The sequence below is a fragment of the Trematomus bernacchii genome, unplaced genomic scaffold (assembly GCF_902827165.1).
Source record: "Trematomus bernacchii unplaced genomic scaffold, fTreBer1.1, whole genome shotgun sequence".
In the NCBI taxonomy this organism is placed as follows: domain Eukaryota; kingdom Metazoa; phylum Chordata; class Actinopteri; order Perciformes; family Nototheniidae; genus Trematomus; species Trematomus bernacchii.
In genome coordinates, this window is record NW_022987582.1 from 6,159,246 (window position 1) to 6,181,281 (window position 22,036).

Here is a 22,036-nt window from a genome sequence, read left to right on the forward strand (position 1 = left end):
ACCACAATTCAGAGGTAAATTGTGTACTTTTACTCCACTACATTTATTTAATACCTTTAGTTACTTTGCAGATTTTGTAAAATGATTTGAAATATAATCAACACTTTAAGACTTTAATGTAAATTCACAAGCTACCCTGCAGTAGTCATTAAAACTATCTGCAACTTTACCAGCTTTGATAACACTTTAATGCATGCATAACTATAATCAAAACATGATGGCCCAATCCCAAACCACGCCCTACACCCTACCCCTACACACTCCCCCTCCCTGATGGAGTGAACTCCGTGGAGTGACACTCGCAGTCGCAGCTCAACGAGGCTCCCTCCTGTCAGATGGAGGGAGTAAATACAGCGGCAAGCTTTGGGACAAACTCCCCTCTCTCCGGCAGAAACAGGAAATGCCGTAACTGTATGTAACAACGGTTTCAAATCAGCATCTCTTAGACTTAGAAAAAATTAAATTAATAACTAAAATAAAACTCCAAACATCTTTAATTGTGTTACTTTTGTGTAAAGCTCTTTTAGTTTTTCAACCTGATTTTTACAAGCTTCTTAGTTTTTGCAACAATCTGTAAATATATAATAATAAAATGCACACATTTACCTTTTTCTAGACTAAACACAGGTATGATCCTAAGTTAAAAAAATATGAGGTTATCATGAGGTTGTTAACATCGCAATTTATCAGTGGATGTTTGCTGGAACTGACGGACACACACAGCGTTGAGTCCGGTCAGGTAGAGACCGGTCTCCAGTTAGCACCGATGCAGACTCGCTGTTTGTATGAGGGCTTGATAACCCACTCCCCCTCCACACCGCTCCACACTCGTTGGTTTGGAACAGCACTTAATGTGGCGGACCCTCCGCGCGAACGCGCAAACGGAGGAGTAGTGTGTAGGGGTAGGGTGTAGGGCGTGGTTTGGAATTGGGCCTAAATATATCTGTAATGGGCCAATCTGCACAATGAGTACTTTTACATTTGGTACTTTAAGTATATTCTGATGCTAATACTTTAGTACTTTTGTACTTTTACTTGAGTAACATTTTAAATGCAGGACTTTTGTAACAGAGTATTCTTACTCTCTGGTACTTCTACTTTTACTGAAGTACAAGATCTGAGTAGCTACTTCTCGCACCTCTGCATGCAGACTTCTTCATACATGCACACACATGCTATGAACACAAACACGGACCCTAGGTCTGACATGCGTACAGAGCTGCACAGCCGCAAAGCAAAGCAATATTTTTCATTTCGCCCTATTTTCCCTCTTTGGAAACACTTAATCACCCGCTGTTTAAACTGGAAAAAGTAAGGCCATCCTACCTGGGGAAAAATATTAGTCTTGTGGTCCCAATAAAACAGGGGCACAACAAATTAAATACATCAAGTTTAATTGAATTGTAATTATTGTTAATACAATACTTGTCTACGGTAGGTTTGATATATATATATATATATATATATATATATATATATTCATATCAATAATATAATACTGGTCACATTATAAATCCTAACATATTAAAGATTCATGAAACCTATTCTTCACATGATTTATATGATGTAATGTTGTCAAATTAATGTATGTTTTATTTGATCTGCTAATGATGTCTTAACGCATCAGTTCTTTCCTTGACCAAAAAGGTGCATTGAGAGGAAAGTCTTATTTGCCTGCCCCTTACTCAAGATATAAATAGTGTGTCAATTACAGTTACATAAACAATAATACAGTAGAAAAACAAGAATCAAGATCCATCCTTCCCAAAGTTCTCTCTTTAAATACATTTTCTAGAGCTGAAAATAATTAGACAACCCTTCAAATCCCTCTGCAGAGAATTACACATGCACTAAACAGTGTCTGAAATACATACGTGCTTTAAAGTAATCCATACATATTGATGCTTAAAATGTAATTCCCTTCTATAATCTTCGTCCATATCAACACCTAAATGAACAGTACATCGACATTAACATTGTCTTGTAACAAACACATCTTCGACACCTTTTTTTTTTTACTAGTGCTATATGATTTTCCATGTTTATCATGCATTACCACACCTCAAAACATAGATCCAGACAGTTTCAATATAAATTCCTCCTTCTAGACAGCTAAACTTTGATTATATTGTTTTAATGTGTGCCCTTTATTTTTGAAGTCCTTCGGCCCCTTTATTTATTTTTTTATTATTTTGTTAGGGTTTATTTTGTATATGTTTGTATTTTCTGTGAATCTTGTGTTCTTTAATAGTCTGTTATTTAGCCTATGTTTTTATAAAAGGTATAATAAACACACAAAATGTAGGTCGATTTACAGAAACGTGTGCCTTGAGAAAACACAAAGGCACTTTGAGGTATTTTTTTCTTCTCCAATGCAGTAGGAATCCTAAATACCTCAACTGTAAATGTACTGGCATTGACTATTCACATCTACATCACTCACTGTCAAATGAGTCTCTAGCTTCATTAAACGATCATAGTTTCACATGTGGAGAGGTCGTCAGCTGTTTAACCTGAGTGTCTGTAGGAAGCTGGACAATATGGGTGTCACTTGGCAGCTGCTGAGACGTATCTAATCCTGAATGCCCTCGTACCCCGCTTCCGCCATCTTTAGAGATCTGCCCCAGTCGAGGGTCCGAGTCCAGCTCAAATCGGTAGTGGTATCCCTCCAACACATCCCGACATGCATCTCTCATCTCAATGATCCACGTCTTCATACGTTTGCGATTCAGATAGAGCACGAAGAGAAAGACCATGCCCACTAAACCGAGCACCAGCCCCAGCAGGACGTAGGATGTCTGCAGGGTGAGATCATCCGCCTCTTCTTGGACAGGAACCACACATCCAAGGGCGTGGACACCGAGCCCTTGCAGCCGGGTGTCACTTAACCCCCCCGGTGAGGCACACCTCACAGCATCCACATCCACCTGGGCTCTGGATTCATTCAGCCAGGCAACAAAATGACTGATCTCACAGGAGCAGGTGTAAGGGTTGTCTCCAAGGAGGATTCGGATGTTGCCGAGCATCTCCAGCTCCTCTAGAGCATCAGCGCTGACCGTCGTGAAGGCGTTGTGTGTGAGGTCCAGCAGCTGCAGGTGGTTCATACCAGAGAAGGTTCCACTGTAGACGGCCTTAAGGGAGTTGTTGGTGAGGAAGAGGTGCTGCAGGTTGGGAAGGTGCGAGAACATCCCCGGGGGCAGCAGGACGAGGTGGTTCCCAGAGAGGTCGAGGCGGAGGAGCCCCCCGAGGCCCCCCCAGCGCAGAGCCGTGATGAGGTCCGTCAGAGCGGTGAAGTTGCTCAGCGAGTGGCTCAGGTTGAGCTCCTGAAGGGGGCTGCCGGGTATGCTGAGGGCTTCTGGGTGGATGAGGGCCAGATGGTTCTCACTGAGGTCCAGGAAGCGCAGGTTGCTGAGGGCAGAGAAGCTGTGGGATGCCATCTCTGTAATCCTGGGAAGATGACTAACACTGTAACACCTTTCTTTATGTATTGGGCATATAAACCATAAAACCACACTCAGAGATATAAACATTAGGAAGGCACAATATGTATGGCTGCAGAACAGTTATTGTCTGACATTAAGAAGTTGGTTTATTTTTACTGTAATACAATTATAGCTGATACATTCAAAACCAAACTGTTTCTTTGACTTAACAAGCAGTATATAAACACTACACTACAGTAGCCTATGTGATGGTTTGCACCTTTAAAGTGTGAAGGTTTTACAGTTTTAGAGGAAGACAACAATATTGTAATTTGCAATACAAGTTTTCTGATGCATGAAAAAACTAAAAAGAACATTGAAGGGCAACCCAACTTTTCTCAATATATCGCCTTCCTTACCCTCAGGTGCGCATAAACTACGGGTTATGAACTGAAAAATTACATGAGTGTGAAATATAAAATCATATTATTATCAGTCATAAGAAGCAATTGGTTATTCATCTGTATCGGCTGTAAAACAATCAAATTGTGCATACCAAAGAACATTTTGTATCTATTAGATACACATCAACAGAGTAAGCATGTAATATGGCTTGATATGTAATGAAACTAAAATAAACTGTGATATTCTTACCTATTATTGCTCAAAATGATGTTGCTGACATTCTCCAGCTCTGCAAAGGAATCAGGTCCGATCTGGAGAATATTATTCCCTGCGATGATGACGGTCTTTGCATATCCTGGAATACTTTGTGGCACCGTGAGCAGATCTTTAGAAACACATTTCACTGTGTGACTGACAGCAAAGCACTCACAGCCAAAAGGACACTCCAAGCACTGTGAGCGCGGTGCACAGAAAAGGACTCCCAAAAACAGCCGGACTGCAAAAACACACATCTCTAAATTATGATCAATGAAAATGTAAGTTTAAAAAGATGTATTGAATTACAGAAGAACAATTTTAATATTCTGTACACAGCTTTTGTTCCCTCCAAGTGAATATATGCTGCAGAGAGAGAGCTTCAGCGCGAGCCCCTCCTCATCTGCTCCACTCTGGGGATGAAGGTCCCCCTAAATTGATGTCGGTTCATATAACGCAGATGGTGCTGGATGAAAAAGGTACGTGGGTCCCTTAAAGGTACAGAGGACGATTAGGGCATCTACAGCCTGTGACCTACAGCAGTCTGAAAAGCTGAATACAGCACATCCAGCATCCAATAAGGTCACAGAAACAGATAAATCACAGAAACAGAAATGTACGATTATATGGTTGGGCTGCACCTAATGATTACTTCCATGAACTGTTAATATACCAATTAGTTTCTAGATTAATCAATTATTCACCTATACATTGTTAGAAGAAAGTCAAAAGGTCCAGCCTAGTCTAAGAGTCCGAGGTGATGCAGTATATCTGCACATTAGATGTGGTTTCTGTCATTTTTTGCATGACAAATAACTCTTTAGATCAACTAATTCTTGCAGCTGTAATGAATAATACTCTTTTGGGTACATACCATCAACAAAGTAAACAAAAAACGGACATAAGTATTATAGTATTGCCATTAAATTACAGTTAAAGTAACTTAAGGATGTAAGGATTCAAATTCTGTCTGGAGAGGAGCAAATAATACACGGAAAGATAAAACATATACTTGTATTTATACACCAAAAGAAACGGGATTTAATGTAGGTTTTTTACAGCATGACAGTACCTCGGTTTTTCACAGATGGGTCCTCCTTATCTCTTTTTGGTAGCGTCTCATAACTCCTACACAAATAGTTGATGAATGCTTTTAGCGTTAAGATTTTTTGATCAATTTTAGAGTTATTCCTCACCGATATGAACATTAGCCAGTCAGAAAACACATTCATCATTGCCATTCTTGGAAAAGTACATCTCAACAGTTCTGTGGTATAACCATTTTATAATCCCCCAGATAAACAAAACATAAACACAGAACCCACTGTATAAAAAAACAATTCAATCATAAAAACTTAAATAAAATAAATGGTAAAAACATACTATTGATTTCAAAACTACGCACAGACAGCTACAGTATGGTTTGCCCTTAAATACCCCCCTAGAGAATAGATCCCTAACACACAATGAAGTCCATCATCTGGATTTTGTGTACATGAAACAAATGTCCCGTCAAAACAATTTCATGTCAACAGCCGAAGACAATGTATAAAGTTTAGCCAAAGTCTGTGAGTCCTCCCGATTGCCTGCCTGGTCCCTTAATGCAGGTTGAACGTGAAGATGAACGTGCCGAGAATTCCGAAGATCATGAAGAAGGGAAGCCAAGTCTTGAGGAAGGCCGCCCAGCTGAAGGATACAGAGAGGGTAATGTGTGTTAGAGTAATTATTAACACCTGGATACGGAGAGTGTGTGGCAGAGAGGGTAAAATACCCTCTATTGTGTGTGTGTTGAAATCACATGGTCCGATCTATTTACTCCCAGGGGCCCACGGCTCCTCTCTCCGCCCCTGAATGCACCCCACCTGTGCCCTGCTGTCCTCTCTACCCAGCCGGCGCAGGGAGCCCCACACCGGAGAGGTGACCTTCAGGTGTGACACATTGGGGGGCTCTGCTGTCATTGATGAATTACACAACTCCCCTACTGTTCAACAGACTCCTGTGCAGCGGGAGTGTATGTGCAGAGGCAGCACAAACACCGGCATCTCTATGTGGGTCACCGGAGAATTATGAGGCGGGTTCTCTTAGCCATATGTCTCCCAATGCTCACCAGCATCCAGCAGCAGACCAATTTAAACGACTGTGTACATGTTAGTGATGACAATGCTTTAGGTGTGTTTGGTCCAGTACTGTGAGTAACAATGTTTTCCTTCTGTTAACTTTGTGATTTAGCGAATGCTTCTTCTGTCTTCACTGTCAGTACGACAAGTCTTTTGCCCATTGAAGTTTCCTTTCTTTCCATGGAGTTTTGTTAATCAAAATTGGGTTCTAAAGGCCCAGACAAACAAACCCAACTTCAAAAAACTAGCTGTGATGTCTCGCCACATGTCCCCTGTGTCTTGGCCAAAAAGTTGCACTTAAACACAACACAAAAACTAGCGCATACATGCTGCATCTGTATGAAAGGAGAAACTTTTCCATACTAGCAGGTGGCAATATTCTGTATCCCACCTGCAAAAAGGTAAACCTGAAGACCCCAGACTGCAAATATAGAAGCCTAAATTGTCCAGCGTGCTGGCCTGGTGCTTCAGGGCCTCATGGAGACATGTGTTGTAGAAATCCTTAAGCAGTGTGAGGATTATATGTGATTTTCGACTTTGGGCCAAACAAATAAAAATGTACATGATTTGATCAAACCCCTGTGATGTCACAAACATCATCAACACAAAACAGAAAGACTGTTTAATATGTTCAGGTTTCATTGCTACACCCTGTAGCGAGTAAAACTCTAACACAGAAAAGACGTGTCCATGCTGCCCCAGAACGCCTCGTTGGAGATTTTTCTTTTTCCATTTTTTCCTTCCGGGTCCTATTGACGTAACGAAGTCCAAATGGACCAATCCGCGGAGCTCCGCACACACACACACACTCAGCCGCGGAGCTCCGCACACACACACACACACTCAGCCGCGGTGCCACACACACACACACACACACACACACACACACACACACACACACACACACACACACACACACACACACACACACACACACACACACACACACACACACACACACACACACACACACACACACCACACACACACACACACACACACACACACACACACACACACACACACACACACACACACACACACACACACACACACACACACACACACACACACACACACACACACACACACACACACACACACACACACACACACACACACACACACACACACACACACACACACACACACACACACACACACACACACACACACACACACACACACACACACACACACACACACACACACACACACACACACACACACAGCTGCGCGGAGCTCCGTACACACACACACTCGGAGCTCAGGCTGTGAGTGTGTGTGTGTGCTCAGGCTGAGCTCCGCGGTGTCTCGCAGACCCCACGCAGCAACCAGGAAACGACACCAGTAATCCAGCTCACACTGTCCGCTCCTCGAGCCTCAAAGGGCGGAGCAGCGAGCCCCGCAACACGGCACCCAGACCCCACGCAGCATTCTCATCTGTTTGTCATTACTGGTGTCATTTTCTGGTTGCTAACAAACGCCATTGTAACACATAAACACTGATGTTCAGCTGTAACGGTGGTTGACTAATCAGAACAGAGTGGGCGAGCTGACCAATCAGAGCACAGTGGGCTCATAGGGAGGGGGGTGGGCAGGAGCTCCAACAAGGCGTGTAGGACAGAGAGTGAATACACATACTATACAGTAGGGCTGCTCAATTAATCGTATTTTAATCGCAATTACGATTTTGGCTTGAAACGATTATGAAAACAACATAATTTAAATAAAACGATTATTGATTTTTTTTTTTTTTTTAAATGTAATGTTTCTAAAAAAAGAATATTGGTTTTTCAATTGAATTATACTTAACGTTCAGGGTAATCAACTGTTAAAAACATACTGTTCACATTGTGGATGTTTTCAAAGTAAATGGATAATCGTTTTTAATAATCGTGATATCAATTATTGACCCAAATAATCGAGATTATGATTTTTGCCATAATCGAGCAGTCCTACTAAACAGAGATGCTGTATGAGAAAACCAATGTGATTTTGGAACATTGAACAATGTAAATCTATTCTAGTAGACCTCAACAATGGAATTATGATCAGTAGAAATGGCCATGACATGGGACCTTTAACAGAATCAATATTTGCAAAATGTATTGTAATTATAATGTAACAGTAAGTAAATCTGATAAGTCTTAACAAAGTAACTGTTGTTGCCAGACAAAATGTTTAAGACACAAATGCTATGGTGTAATCAATGCAAATAAGCACTCTGTAGTAAATTATTTTAACCTATTAACAAGATGGTAACCTGGAAGTGTGGCTGGGTTCTTTATGTATGAAGTGTCTTTTTTGGTAAAACAAATGGCAGGATGAGTCTTAAAAACTTACCTCACATGTTTTCCATGAATAAGAGACAGCGCACACAGTTTTATCATGTTCCAAGACGTGCTGTTGTTGTAGCGCATAAGGTTGAGGGCCATGGCAACGTGGGAATGGCAGTTATCTAAGCACAGATTGTGCTTAAACAAAACAGAAAAATGTTTTATTACAATGTGAATAATCAAGGGGAAATATAAGTTTCAAAAATCCTAAATATCGTCTTACCGGCCTACATTTGTATTCCTCAGAGGCGTCGTGCACTGCTTTGTCCCATATAGCAGCTCCATTGCCACAAACTTTGTCCACATCAAGCTTCCAATACCTGTGATAATAGTAAACAATCCATATGTTCATTAAACTGTGTCATAAGGTGTGACCCAAATACTTTTTGACAGTATTTTAAGTAAGAAACTTACTTTGTAGGTCTTCCAAAGCCCATGTTATCTTCCTGAAAAAAAATCCAAATTTAAATTGTAAAACATTGAATGAATCATAATCTTGTTTATGGCCAAGTAGGTTTTTACATACAAGGAATATGCTCTGGTCTGGTGTATTAGTGCATAGACTAGAAACATACATCTAAAATAGAAACAATTATGATAAAAAATATTAGAAAATACTACTACATTAAAAAAAATGCAGACAATATTCTAAGGGGGTGTACAAAGGTTAAAAGTATATAAAAAACATATCTCACGCAAAAGTGTATCTTTAAGGTTTAAGATAATCAAAACAATTCAGTCATTGAGTAAGTCAGCATGAATTACTCAATGACTGCAATTACCTATGCCATTTCATTAGACGTGAAACTAACTACTGTAGCTAATAAATACATATCATATTACTTTTTCTAAAGCAGTAGGCCTACTCACCGAGACAAAGTATGATCCTGCAAAATCTCGTATAATTCCAGCAGAGGTGCATATACCCATGTGACCAATGAAGGGGAACACCCACCTGCAGAATGCACCCATCACAAAACAGTAGGATCAGAATACATTAGGTAGAGGACGTGGAGTACATTGTATGCAATCATTCGCTTAAAGCAAGTACTGTAAACAACATGAGATTCAACCAGCTAACATAAACCTGTCATCATGTCATCTGACATTAGCAACATAACAACCCGCTGTAACGTTGCAGGTACGCTAGCAAGAAATGCAGCATGTGTTAGAGCTTCTTACGATAAAATAGGAATAGGCGTCCAGACGATGCAATACGGGTAGCGGTTGTTTTTTTTGTCGCCTTTTAAGAAGTCTCCGTGGTAGTTCATCATGATGTCGGTTTCGTCCACTTCCGCCATCACTGCCAGGAGGAGTGACCGGAGATAAGTGACGCACAGGCGGCGCAAGGCGACGTGAAAGCGCGTCTCCACGGATAAACCGAGCCATCTGTCGGTCATTGAACGCAACACCCCTCATTTGTGTGTTGAGCGTGGCGTTTGGGTACGGTCATTTATAAAGGATAAAGGAGGACTTTTGCAAGGTCTCAGTCTTTTGTTTCTACGATTACAATAATGTTGTTTTTATTCATTTTCATTCTGTAAATTGTATATTTAATTTTTAAGTCTTTCTAGGTAGTCCGTGTAGGCCTACCTTTGTTTCAATGTTTTACTTTCTTAAACCAGTAAACGGAAAAGCCACTGCAATGTTTTTTTATATACAACCACAATTATGACGATAAATGCGTCACAAATTAAACAAAGTATAAAATAAAAAAAGTGATAGGATTAAGAAAGTTTGAAAACATAAATAAAGGTTTTATTAGGCACGTGTACACCTGATTCTATGATAATGTTTTTTGAAGTTATGTGGATCAACTGAGATTATTCCATCACAGGGAGCTTTAAACATAAAGAGGCTGTGCTCATGTGTTATTTAAATCAGGATTATGTTGGTATCCATTTATCAAACATTTACAGATTGATAGATTTTCAGATCTGTCCCTTCAGTGTTATTCGGCACCCAAACTGCCAGACTCGGCTGTGTGCTTTATCAATGTATCCTCCACTACCCCCAAAACTGGGTCACCTCATTACTGTATGGTATATGGGGCAGGAGATGCCCCCCTAACTACTCATGCTTGTGATGTACTGTCCTCATATTTGTTTCACAGTAGTCAGCAGTAAAGCAGACACTGATGAATGAGCAGGATATAAGAGAGTTCATACCGTAAACTCACCAGCAGTGTATCTTCCCAGCCTAGTTAGTGATGTGTCAGTACTGCCTGTATCTTATGTGCAATTGTTATGACACTAAAAGGACAAACAATTCATCATTAATGTTTTAAGAATGAAAGTAAGAGAATACAGACAAGGTGTTCAATACTTTTATTGTTGACTTTGTTTGCAACAAAGATAATTATAAGATTCCTCAAATCTCAAATGAATGAGCAAAGTAAAACACATGGAAGCTTAGTGTTGCATGATGTTGAGGACCTTAAAGTTACCCTTTTGAGGGGGAAAGAAGACCCAACGGGCTGTTCTCTGAGCAACAGTTGGGATGGCTTAGTGTCCATTTTTGCTCACAACTATGGTCAGAGAAGCCTCATGCAAGCAGGACTGAACACCTGGCTGCAGCAGAGGACTAGCGCTAGAGCCACGCAGCTAGTAGGCAGAAACCCTATAGCCACCAAACATGTAGCGCCCTGTTACCATATAGCAAAAATTAGCATCCGTGCCCCTCTTATACCCAACAGAAGTTTCACACTAACATTTCATGCCAAATGACATAAGCAATCAATGGGGCTTGATTTATAACATAAAAACTGCATTAGAACGTTTTTTCTTTTTTTTTACAAATGTTCTTCTGTTGATATGTTGTTGATCTTGTCAACAAACTATTGTAGTAAAACATCTCAACTAAAAAGGAGAACAGTATGCCAACATGATGTTTCAATGAAACAAAGACAACAGACATTAATCCTTGGCCATTGAAGTGACGACCTTTGGCAGAAGAAAACACTTTTCTGACAGTTATAAACGTAACACAGCTTTTAAATACATTTCTTGGGAGCAACAATACAACTTGGAGAGAGACAATTTATTCTTGGCTTCCTGTGATCACAACTCCAACAAAAAATATGACCAAGTCGTGTTGGGTGTGCAGCCTTTCTGAGACGAGCGGGCACTCGGACTCCAGGAGACAGGAGGTGCAACAAAGCACCGTCTTCTGGTCTGTGATCTGATCCTCCGGGAGGACACTGCGACTGTGCAGCCACACTGACCTGAAAATAGGTCGTCTGAGGGCCTTCTGCGTGTTGAGTGTCTCTCCAACATAAACCTGAGGAGGGATAAGTGCTGAACTCCCTCGTCTTCGTGACAAACTGGGGAGTGTGGTGGAAGGTGCTCTCCTCAAAGGTGTCCCCCTGAGGTTGGTGCTTTGAAGGGGGCGAGATGTTTGTCTTCTCCACCCTCCATAAATTCCTCTCCCCAAAGTGGTCTCCACCAGTCCTCTCTTTGGAAAGGGGAGGGCGATGCATAGTGCAGAGATGTGACATGACATTCAATTAATGTTTCTGTCAGATTGGTTGGGGGGGAAGATTCAAACAGGAGCTGGGAGAGCGCTTTGCTTCCTACATCCATTCTCTAGAATGGCTGAGATTTGTTTAGCTTGGCCGACACTGAACTTGTCCGTCAGAGCTGTCTTCATCATCGGAGCCATCCGGACCGACGCCACGCAGGCCTGTGATGCGATAGCCCATGTTGAGCAGCATGACCTCCAGCGGGTCAGCGTTCATGCGCCGCTGATTCGCCTGAGCAGCACTCTCCATGTCCTCCACCACCCGCCCGTTCTCAGTCTCTGTCTGTATTATGAAAGGGGAGGAGAAAGGGATACAGAATGAGTGATAAAGGGTTAAAGCTTGTATAGGCAGTATGTTTGGTGTCATTAGGCAAACAGTACATATTAACCTTACAGAATATTGTAGTTCAAATTGCCTGTGAGAAAAACTAGAGTGTGACACCTCCATTTGGCTCTGAATTCAGGAATACAGAGCCAAAAGAAAATCTAGACCGTGATTGTGGACAATGACCAATCACAGTTTATCTGAGAGTGGTAGTTCCTATTTCTTGTACTACTACTACTGCGGATAGCTATACTGAATCTTCCAACAGCAAAATATCCTGTAGGAAATTGCCATGTATTTTCAAATTCTGGCTCAAAATCAATGATTTTGGAATTATGTAATGAAACAAAAATAAAGAAAAATAACAAATGTAGGAATATATATCAATACGCCTTCATTTCTGTGTTTTACCTCAGCTCTTGGGCTCCATAATCGAACCACAGGGTCGATACCGCTCGTGGCCAGGAAGCAGTAGCTGGGGTGGGGCTGCAGGCAGTTCACTATGGACTCATCCCCCTGCAGGATCCTCACCAGGTTAGTCGTCTCCTTTTCCCAGATAAAGAAGGAGCCGTCGTCTGAGCCGCTGACAATGTACTGGCCTTTGCTGAAGAGAAAAGGAAACCACTCAGACCCACCTGCAGTGCCATGTCGTACTAAGAGCAATCACAACATTGCATAGTAGATACAGTACTAGAGCATTTATTTCTGAATGAAAGCTACTTTTCATTGTAGATTTTTGCTCTACTGATTCTCCGCTGCAGATTTACTGATCTCCATCTCGAGCTGTGACCGCCCTCTAGTGCAGGGGTTCCCAAACCTTTCAGCCCGCGACCCCCAAAATAACTGTGCCAGAGACTGGCGACCCCCCGCCACGTGAATTGTCAACGGGGGAGGAGGAGCAGTCCGCCCCTGAAACATTTCTATGCACACGTTATTATTAATAATAGTAATACAAATAACAGTGTTTCCCATACATCGACATACAAACCCCACAGATCCTCAACTTCGGTGTGTCTCACTCATTAAGGCGAGACACGGCAGGCAAAAACATCGTTTTTCATGCACTGGTCGATTTTGATATTTTGTGCTATTTTGATTCCATAACATGTTTTCTTTCAGGCTTTTGGAAGGAAAATGTACAAAATACACATTCAGGTGTTTATTTTACTATAGTTTGTCTATTTGCGTCTGTAGATTTCTCCTAAATTCACCAAAAGTTAGCTTTCTAACGTAACATAAAGTACCGCGACCGCTGTTTGCACCATGTAATCAGAGGTATCGTTCGAAAGCTCCGTCTCTCCTGCACAATCTCATCGGATCCAAATATGGTCATTTCCTTTGTATCAGCAACCAATCGTGAAAGTACAAAGGGGTCTTAAACCAAAAAACTAAATCTCATTGTCTGGTGTACATTTCTGACAACGTGATTTGTTCAGATGCGTCACGTGGTGTGCTAAAACACTTCTTGGTTAGCTTTCCGCTAGAAATTTAAATCTCAAAATGGCAAAAGAACAGCGAAAAAAACGTTCACAGAGAAGACAACAATTGTCACTTGCACGAAGCAATGTTAGATAAAAAACAAATGATCCCGAACACGAAATACCTTCACGGAGTGCGTCGAGGCGCAAGCTGTCATCCAAAGAACAGAAGGGTTTAGGTAGCGCCTCACAGCAATCTGTGGACCTATCATGCTATATTTGAATAATATAGTGTAGGACCATACATTTTTTTTTTTTTAAATACCAAACAGATCATGCATTTTAGCCATGCCTCATTTTGCTCAATTTGACAATTTCTAGCTCTGTTTAAGCAAGGGCAGATTCTGTGAGAACAGCACCATCTACTGGCCTGGCATATGTACTACAGCGTCTCCAGCGCTTTCGAACGGCAATGGCCGTGGCTGTCTCCTCCTGATTGGTGGAGTTGGCCCAATAGCCGTAGCGCCACCGTCCTGACGTCAGGACAGTGTTCAAATCTGGATCAGTTTTTATCAGATCCGTTGCAGCCCCTTTTTTAGAGATTTGGGTATGGAGGAAAATAGAGAGGGTTGTGTTTTCTGACACTTGGTGAGTTCCCTGGAACACCGGGGACACATATTCATGTAGAAAAGACGTACAAAAGTGCATTTTGCATGATAGGTCCCCTTTAAAGAGAATCAAATTATGTGGGAAACACTGGATAATAATAATAATAATAATAATAATAATTAAAATAAAATATAATCTTTTCTATAATCATCTCGCGACCCCCCCTCGGGGTCTCGCGACCCCCACTTTGGGAACCCCTGCTCTAGTGGACCTCAGCAGACTGGGTGGAGATCTACTGACCTTCCAAAGAAGTTGGCCTCTTTGATATCAGTGGTGGTGTTGCAGTGGCCGCAGTATCTGTGCTTGTAGTCAAAGCTGCGTTCTCTCAGCACCAACTCGTCTTCAGGGATGGACTCTTTCCGACTGAATGAGTGGAATCGAATGGAGCTGTTGGCCTTCTTATCTTCAGCTGGTGAGGGTAAGAAAAGTTATACTTGTTAACACGGAGTCATTCAGATACACTTACAAACAAAGGCTGTCTGTTGCACATAGATTCACACAAGCAGCATTACATTAGTGTGATGAATCACGTTTACTGAATGGACATTTCTTGACAGAAGCATTTTTAGTTCAAGGAAAGCGGTGAGATTTATTTGGCAGTCGTTAATCTCAATTCCAACATTTTTAATGTTATCGTACATGAAGTGTTTTGTCCAGGGACACAACGACATGCTGACTGCAGTGGGGTTTGAACTTGTGACCATCTGATCCCCATACCAAAGCTCTATCCACTGTGCCACACGCCTCCCGCAGCACCAGTGTCAAAGTGTCCAGGGGTTTTCCTAGAAAACTATTGTGTGAGGGCGCTTACGCCAAAATTACGGCCCTGCCCACTTTCCGGCAAAAATAATACATTAGAGCAAAGCGGAAAATAATAGTTTCTTCATGTCTTAAAGCTGCCAAGTCAGTCAAAGTCAACTTTATTGTCAATCTTTCAGTTTGTGTGTACAGACAGAGATCGAAATACCGTTTCCCATAATCCCGAATATAATAATACAAATATATTGCACCTCAAACAAGACGATTTTCATATATTATTAGTAATTAAAACGTTTTAGACGAATATAAATATTGTTATCTGGCATGACTTTAACATTTTACTCGGAGAATCTGCATTTTGGTATGAGGGCGCACGTCGAAAGTAAGAGGGCGATTGGGAATTACCTAAAGGCAGTGTTAATTCCAAAATCAAACTGGGTACAGGATTTGGTTGACTAAATGAGGGTTATTTATTGGAAATCAGCAGAGTATCAGTTCTGTCTTTCCTACCTGTTTCTGTCTTGGTGAAGAGAGCAGCCTTGATATCTTTATCCAAGGAATCACAAGCACTACTGTGGGCCTGATCTGGAAATTTCCCTTTGAAATCATCCAGACACTCCATAGCTTCAGACACGTACTTCAGCTCAAACAGACAGCGTGCCAGCCTGAAATGAGCCTTTAGGTGAGTGGGGTTCAGAGACAGAGCCTTCAGGCAGTCCTTGAGGGCATCATAATGGTCTCCGTCCCTGTGACATGTAAACAAACACTTGATTATAGATTTGAATATCGTTCAGTAAAAGAACATCATCCATTGTGCAGTGATAAAGTGAGGCTTACCACTTGCGTTTCATGTATGCTGCTGCCCGGTTCCCGTACAGCATGGCGTTGCAGCTGGCCTGATGAATGCCTAAACTGTACAGCTGGATGGCCTGCGTCCACTGCTGCCGTGCAAACGCATCATTAGCTTGTTGCTTTATCTTTTCCAAGTAAGCAGGGAGCTCAGTAGAACTGAAACAAAGTGAGCAGAGGAAATATAACGTAAAGTGCGTGCAGGACCAAACAGTCAATCTCGTTAGAAAAACAATCAATGGCAGGGTGGGAAGACAAACCTAGAGCCCGTCGTGCTTCCGGAAAATCGAATATGGCTGGTTGGCAAGACAATTCCATTTGAGACGCCATTGGTTGTCTTTCCATTCTGTACATCTCCTGGAAAACAACAAAAGTTTCAGAAACCATCAAGACAACTAGAGATATCGTACTCGATTTGCCTTTATGGGGCACCTTTGTTGATATATATTTCACAGTCCTACCTGTTGATGACTGGCACTTCTTTGGAATCAAGAAGGTGTATGGCCTCTGTTTAAATGTCAAGTCAAACAGATACACCTAGAAGGACCAAGCAAAAGCACATGTTTAAACACTGAACCAGAGATTATTAACCACTCCTTGTTTGGTTGTTTTTTTAAAGTACCTGTTCACCACCCATGTTAACCAGTAGCTCAGTGCCATCAGGACTGAAGGTGACATAGGTGGCCACCAAGACTCTCAGGCGATTGTTGTAGTCTGGGAGTTTCACTGGCAAGTGACCTGAAGCATTTAAACAGAATGTTATGTTATTTAACCACTTCCTCCACAAACACATTTAACCAGCACATTTCCTGATGACTAAACTATATATTTTGAATAATAATGTACTCATTTAATACTATTTATACCAGACAATTCATCCTTATATTCACCTGCAACGTAATACTGCCCAGCTCCGTCTGGGATGGGTTTCTCACTGAATGTGTGCACAGCTGCTGATGTGCCCTGATTCATAGATTTCCTGTTAAAAAAAAAAACTTCTTTAAAACACAGTTGTGGATATTTATTTTAGAGCTTGAATGGTGAATGCACTGTAATAACGAGCTGATCGACAGATAAATCATCCAAACATATTTTGAAAGTGGATAAACCTGAAGAGCTTGTTCATAAGAAATGTCAGAAAATGCTGTTTTCAGTCAAATAAGGAGAGTTCCTGCTTTTCGGTTTTACGTCACATTAAACCGAATTTCTGTTGGTTCTGGACTGACAAAACCAACATTTCAAGACATCATCTGGGACATTTTTCCCTATTTTGTGACATTTCTTAAAAACAGTTATTCTATTAATCTAGAAATAAAAGGGCAGAATAACCAATAATATTAATAGGCTTAAGAAGTAACACTGTTATTGAATTATTATCATAGAATAACATCAGAAACGAAACCAACCTGTAGTTGTTAATCATCCTGATGTCATAAAGGCGAACAAAAGGCCCATTGGCGCCCACTGCCATGTAGTTGTTGTCCCGTGGGTTGACTGCGAGACACTTGGCCTCGACCAGCTGACCACAGAACTCCGTGAGGTCAATCAGCACCTCTGAGCGCTTACTGTTCTCCCTCAAGTCGTACTGCCTGTGGAGACGAAGAAGAATGTAAACACATTACCTGGAGCAAAATTAGAGGTAGGGTGTGTTTTAATTTCAATTTAAATGTAAACCTGATGATGCCATCCTCCGCAGCGCTCCAGAAGGTGTTGGGCCACATGGGGGCTGTGGCAATGCGTTTGACTCTGTTGGTGTGATCAGAAAACATATGGATGGTCTCCTTCACAGACAGGTCATGCACATGGACCTTTGTGTCGGCTGCGCCTGTTATCAAGATCCTGTCCCCGGAGTGAGGGAGGAACTGTATGGACACACAAAACAGCAGAATTAATTGATATGTACTGACATGATGTTTCGATCCATATATTGCCATTAACCACACATTTTCTGTACAGTGTTTTAACTTATCCTGATACTTCAGTCATAAGGCTACAGTGGTATGCCACTGGCGATTTTTCTGTGCAGCAATAAAACAGTTTGTGTTGTACACTACATTGTTTTAAATCAAACAACTTTTTGAGTTTGAGTTTGAACTTGTATCACAGAGTTATCATCATCACATTACGACTAGATTATCAGTATGTATGTGAATGCAACTAAAGTAATCTACAACTGTATAACAGTAGCCTAATTTCCCTCCTGACATTCAATGCACCCACTTTACATTAGTCATTCTTACCTTTACAGAGAAAATATTTGCTGCATGACCTGTGTGCATGGTGGTAAGCTTCTTGTGTTTGAATGGATCCCAGACGATGGCATGTTGATCATCCGAGCCCGAGGCCAGTAAACTGAAAACAAAAAACAATCACCGATACAAGTCAAGCAATATTTGTTGAGGCTCGTAACTACTTATGCCTTTTATGATCTGTGAAGTGTTAAGATGAGCCATAGAGGGGTCCTCTTCACTATACACCTAAGGGTTAGGCATTAGGTCAAAAGCTATTGTAATAGGCAAAATGGGAAATTGTATAGACTTACTCTCCACTTTCATTCCATTCCAGGCAGTTCACACAGCCAGTGTGACCCTGTTAAGACAGACAGCATACATTAAAAGAAGATATGATAATACTAAGGAATATTTTCACTCTCACGCGCTCGTTTAAAAACTCTTTCCCTCAACACATGCACCAACAAACACACTGTCTCTGACCTGAAGCTCGGCCTCCAGCCCAAGTCTTTTGATGAAAGGGTCGGTCACATGATAGGACCTCTGGAAGGCTGGTGCTCTCTTGTCCTGAACACATGCATCTTTATCAGACTTTTGTGCATAAAATGATCGATACAAAATGTGAACAATGCTATTGGTTGAGGTAGTATTCCGGGTTGTGTCTGACAAATTGTCAGTCGATGTGGCTCCACAGGATGCTGTTTGTTAACTCACTCTGATCTGCCTGTGCAGGATGTCTCTGGTGATGTTGACAGCAGTCATGTTGATACCACAAAACATCAATTGGGGTCCGGAGTGGAGATGTCAAAGCACTGATGACATTTACTCAGTTTTCCTCCAGAATGCACTGTAAATACGTTGAAAATAGTGAGATAATAACACAGAAAGACACTTTTTATAAAGGAATTCCACGTTTACAAGTTTTAGAGCAAAGGTGCTCAGCAATTTGAATTCATCGCTCATTATGGGTTGTCTTATAAACAGCTAGCCATAAGTATGTCATATTACGTTAGCTGATCTGCAGACTTTGCTAACCCCAGTGCCCAACACAGTGGGCGATGCTCCCGTCATAAACACCAATAAGGCGAGTTCATGAGCTAACTAGCATAAGCTTTTCATCTCTGTTAGTGTTATAATCGGCGGGCTGTTTCGAAAAACACAATTATTTGACGTCAATGCGCTATTTTCTTGAAAGAATCGTTAGCCACCTATGCAACGGGCCTTTAAGACCTGACATTCACCAAGTAGATGCTGTTAGCTTATCCGTTACCTTGCTAGCTAAACAAAACACTTCATGTACGATAACATTAAAAACGTTGGAATTGAGATTAACGACTGCCAAATAAATCTCACCGCTTTCCTTGAACTAAAAATGCTTCTGTCAAGAAATGTCCATTCAGTAAACGTGATTCATCACACTCTATGTGAGTTTGTTGACAGGATTGTCGCTAATACCTTGTGAAGACAACCCTCCTCCCACTGCACTGAGCAGTGAGCACGCAGATCACGCAACTTTGGTCTGCGAGCTAAAACCTAAACAGAATAATGGCTTCCGGTCGGTGTGTATTTCAGAATAAAAGCATTCTAACGACGAAGTAATCTTTACATGTACACCTATGGTTAACTTGAGACAGTGTTCATGCAGTCCTGGAAGAAGAACTCAGATATTATACTTAAGTAAAAGGGGCTCTGTACGGAAGTCTGAAGGAAGGGGCAGATTTTCTTCGGCTGCATACTTTCAAATTCTAGCGCACTCGAGCTGGTTTCTCCATTTTGATTGATTGATTGATTGAAAAGTTTATTAACAGCTTGTATATTGGGTACAGTACAGTACAGCTCAAAACATACAATTGTTAAGGGGATGCAGACCAGAGAAAGACTTTCGTCTTGTTTACATCAGGGTCCCCCATTTCCAATTCATCATATCATTTAAGACATATAAGACATATTTGACATACAGATGGCTTATTTACAATTTACATACAGGTGTTTTTTTACATACAGATGGCTTATTTACAATTTTCATTTTAGATTTCGTTCTAATACATCCTAACCGGACATTTAAGACATACCAAGTCTACAGATATACAGTTAGTAACAGAGTCTAAAATGCGAGTATATACATAGATGGGGGGGGGGAAGCTGTCCATTGTACGACAGGTTGAGATTTGTACCATTACCGGGGCCAGTTTTGCAATGCTTTCCCCCGAAGGTGCTCTTTAAGAGAGGTTTTGAAGGTAAGTATAGTTTTACTTTCCTTTACAGTTGTGGGAAGAGCGTTCCACCTTGATGTGGCATAATTGCGAAACGTGTATTCCCCTTTTTTTGTGCCAAATCTGGGTTTTACATGATTTGTGGAGCTCCCTCTGGTGTTATGATCATGGTATTCCTTGACCTTTGGGAAGAATTTTGACATGTACATGGGTACCATAGAGGTGTAGTGGATCTTGTAGACCAGGCCCATTGCAAGTAGCTGTACTCTGTCATCTACTCTAAGCCATCCTAGGTTGTCAAAGTGGGCAGAGGTGAGGTGGGTTCTAGATGAAAGGTCAAGCAGTAGTCTGACCAGTTTATTTTGCGATGTTTGAAGTTTTATTTTTAGCGCCTTGGAGGTGCTATGGTACCATGACGTGCAAGCATAGTCATAGTACCCTTGAATGAGTGCTCCTGCCAGAGTTTTCAGGGTGTTTTTGTTTACCAGAGAGGAGATCCGGTATAGGAATCTAGTTCTTTGATTGACTTTTTTTATTACATTGGATGCCATTTTGTCACAGGAGAGGTTTGCCTCAAGAATAGATCCTAGGTATGTAATTTCCTTCTTACTTGTGACAATAATGTCACCCACTGCAACTGAGAAGTCGTCGGATTTGCTGAGATTATGTTTCGAACCGAAGAGAATGGACTCTGTTTTACCCAGGTGTAATGATAATTTATTATTATTTTACCTACCCTGGCTACCTTTAAAGGTGGGGTAGGTAAGTTTGAGAAACCGGCTCGAGATACACTTTTTGTTATATTCCATGGAATGCTCTTAACATCCCGATAGCAATGAATATCTTAAGTGCTTTGACAAAAAATCCATTAAAGAAATTCATCTGTGGAATCCGTAGTAGGCTACTGTAAAAGCACGACCAATCATTTTAGCCGGCCCGGCTAAAATAACTGGATGGCCTACCTGCCTGTCAGCCTTCCATCTGTGCACAAACTTATCGAGTGCCCTCATTGGTCATGTGCGTGTTCGTGTGTGTTGGAGGAGGGGTGGCTGTAAGCAGGATCCCCAGGTGAAGTTGTGTCCGGCTGACAGAGAGGACAGCCTGTCACATAGAAACTACACAGTGGATGAATTTGTTCATATTAATAAGAGATAAAAAGAAAAAAGACCCAGTCCTGCCTACTTCGTATATTCAGAATGCTCACACATCAATCAATGCATTATAACACTTGTTACATTGTATCATTTTTAGAATTAAGTGCTATTTTAACAAACAACTGCTGACATTTTACAATATAAATAGAGCAAATTATACATCTATTTTTTTGCAACATAACGTGAGACAGTCAGTTGTATGTGCATTGCTGGTCACAGAGAATGAGAGAGAAGAAATGCATACAAAACGTAGCAAACTAACACAAAAGGTGAAAGGTCAGCTCTTACATTACCTGCTTTTCAGTGGAAGCTTAAAATGTAAAAATGTGTAAGCGTTGTTGTTTCACTGATGGGGAATTAT

General features: G+C 41.3%; 3 protein-coding genes across 4 annotated transcripts; all 3 read right to left on the reverse strand.

Annotated features, from left to right (window-relative positions):
- Positions 1-2,474: 2,474 nt before the first annotated feature.
- On the reverse strand, positions 2,475-4,339 carry LOC117480354 (trophoblast glycoprotein-like). Its single transcript, XM_034127649.1, has 2 exons — positions 4,077-4,339; positions 2,475-3,447 (listed from the first exon to the last, which is right to left on the reverse strand). Exons 1-2 carry the CDS (start codon positions 4,337-4,339, stop codon positions 2,475-2,477), a joined length of 1,236 nt encoding a protein of 411 aa, XP_033983540.1.
- Positions 4,340-5,082: 743 nt separating this feature from the next.
- Positions 5,083-9,872, reverse strand: LOC117480355 (transmembrane protein 222-like). The gene is made up of 6 exons (XM_034127650.1): positions 9,721-9,872; positions 9,409-9,493; positions 8,953-8,984; positions 8,762-8,858; positions 8,546-8,676; positions 5,083-5,768 (listed from the first exon to the last, which is right to left on the reverse strand). Exons 1-6 carry the CDS (start codon positions 9,837-9,839, stop codon positions 5,681-5,683), a joined length of 552 nt encoding a protein of 183 aa, XP_033983541.1. The 5' UTR covers positions 9,840-9,872; the 3' UTR covers positions 5,083-5,680.
- Positions 9,873-10,848: 976 nt separating this feature from the next.
- Positions 10,849-19,841, reverse strand: wdtc1 (WD and tetratricopeptide repeats 1). 2 transcript variants are annotated; one of them, XM_034127653.1, is made up of 16 exons: positions 19,764-19,841; positions 19,023-19,155; positions 18,792-18,875; positions 18,620-18,666; positions 18,318-18,429; positions 17,752-17,939; positions 17,484-17,666; positions 16,968-17,056; positions 16,700-16,815; positions 16,539-16,614; positions 16,338-16,434; positions 16,066-16,236; positions 15,739-15,974; positions 14,710-14,878; positions 12,794-12,986; positions 10,849-12,340 (listed from the first exon to the last, which is right to left on the reverse strand). In XM_034127653.1, the coding sequence occupies exons 2-16, from the start codon at positions 19,086-19,088 to the stop codon at positions 12,143-12,145; spliced, it is 2,025 nt and encodes a 674-aa protein (XP_033983544.1). In that variant the 5' UTR covers positions 19,089-19,155; positions 19,764-19,841; the 3' UTR covers positions 10,849-12,142. The 2 variants fall into 2 exon arrangements, with proteins under 2 accessions (XP_033983544.1, XP_033983543.1); XM_034127652.1 differs by having other exon boundaries at positions 19,662-19,821.
- Between the last annotated feature and the right edge of the window lie 2,195 nt (positions 19,842-22,036).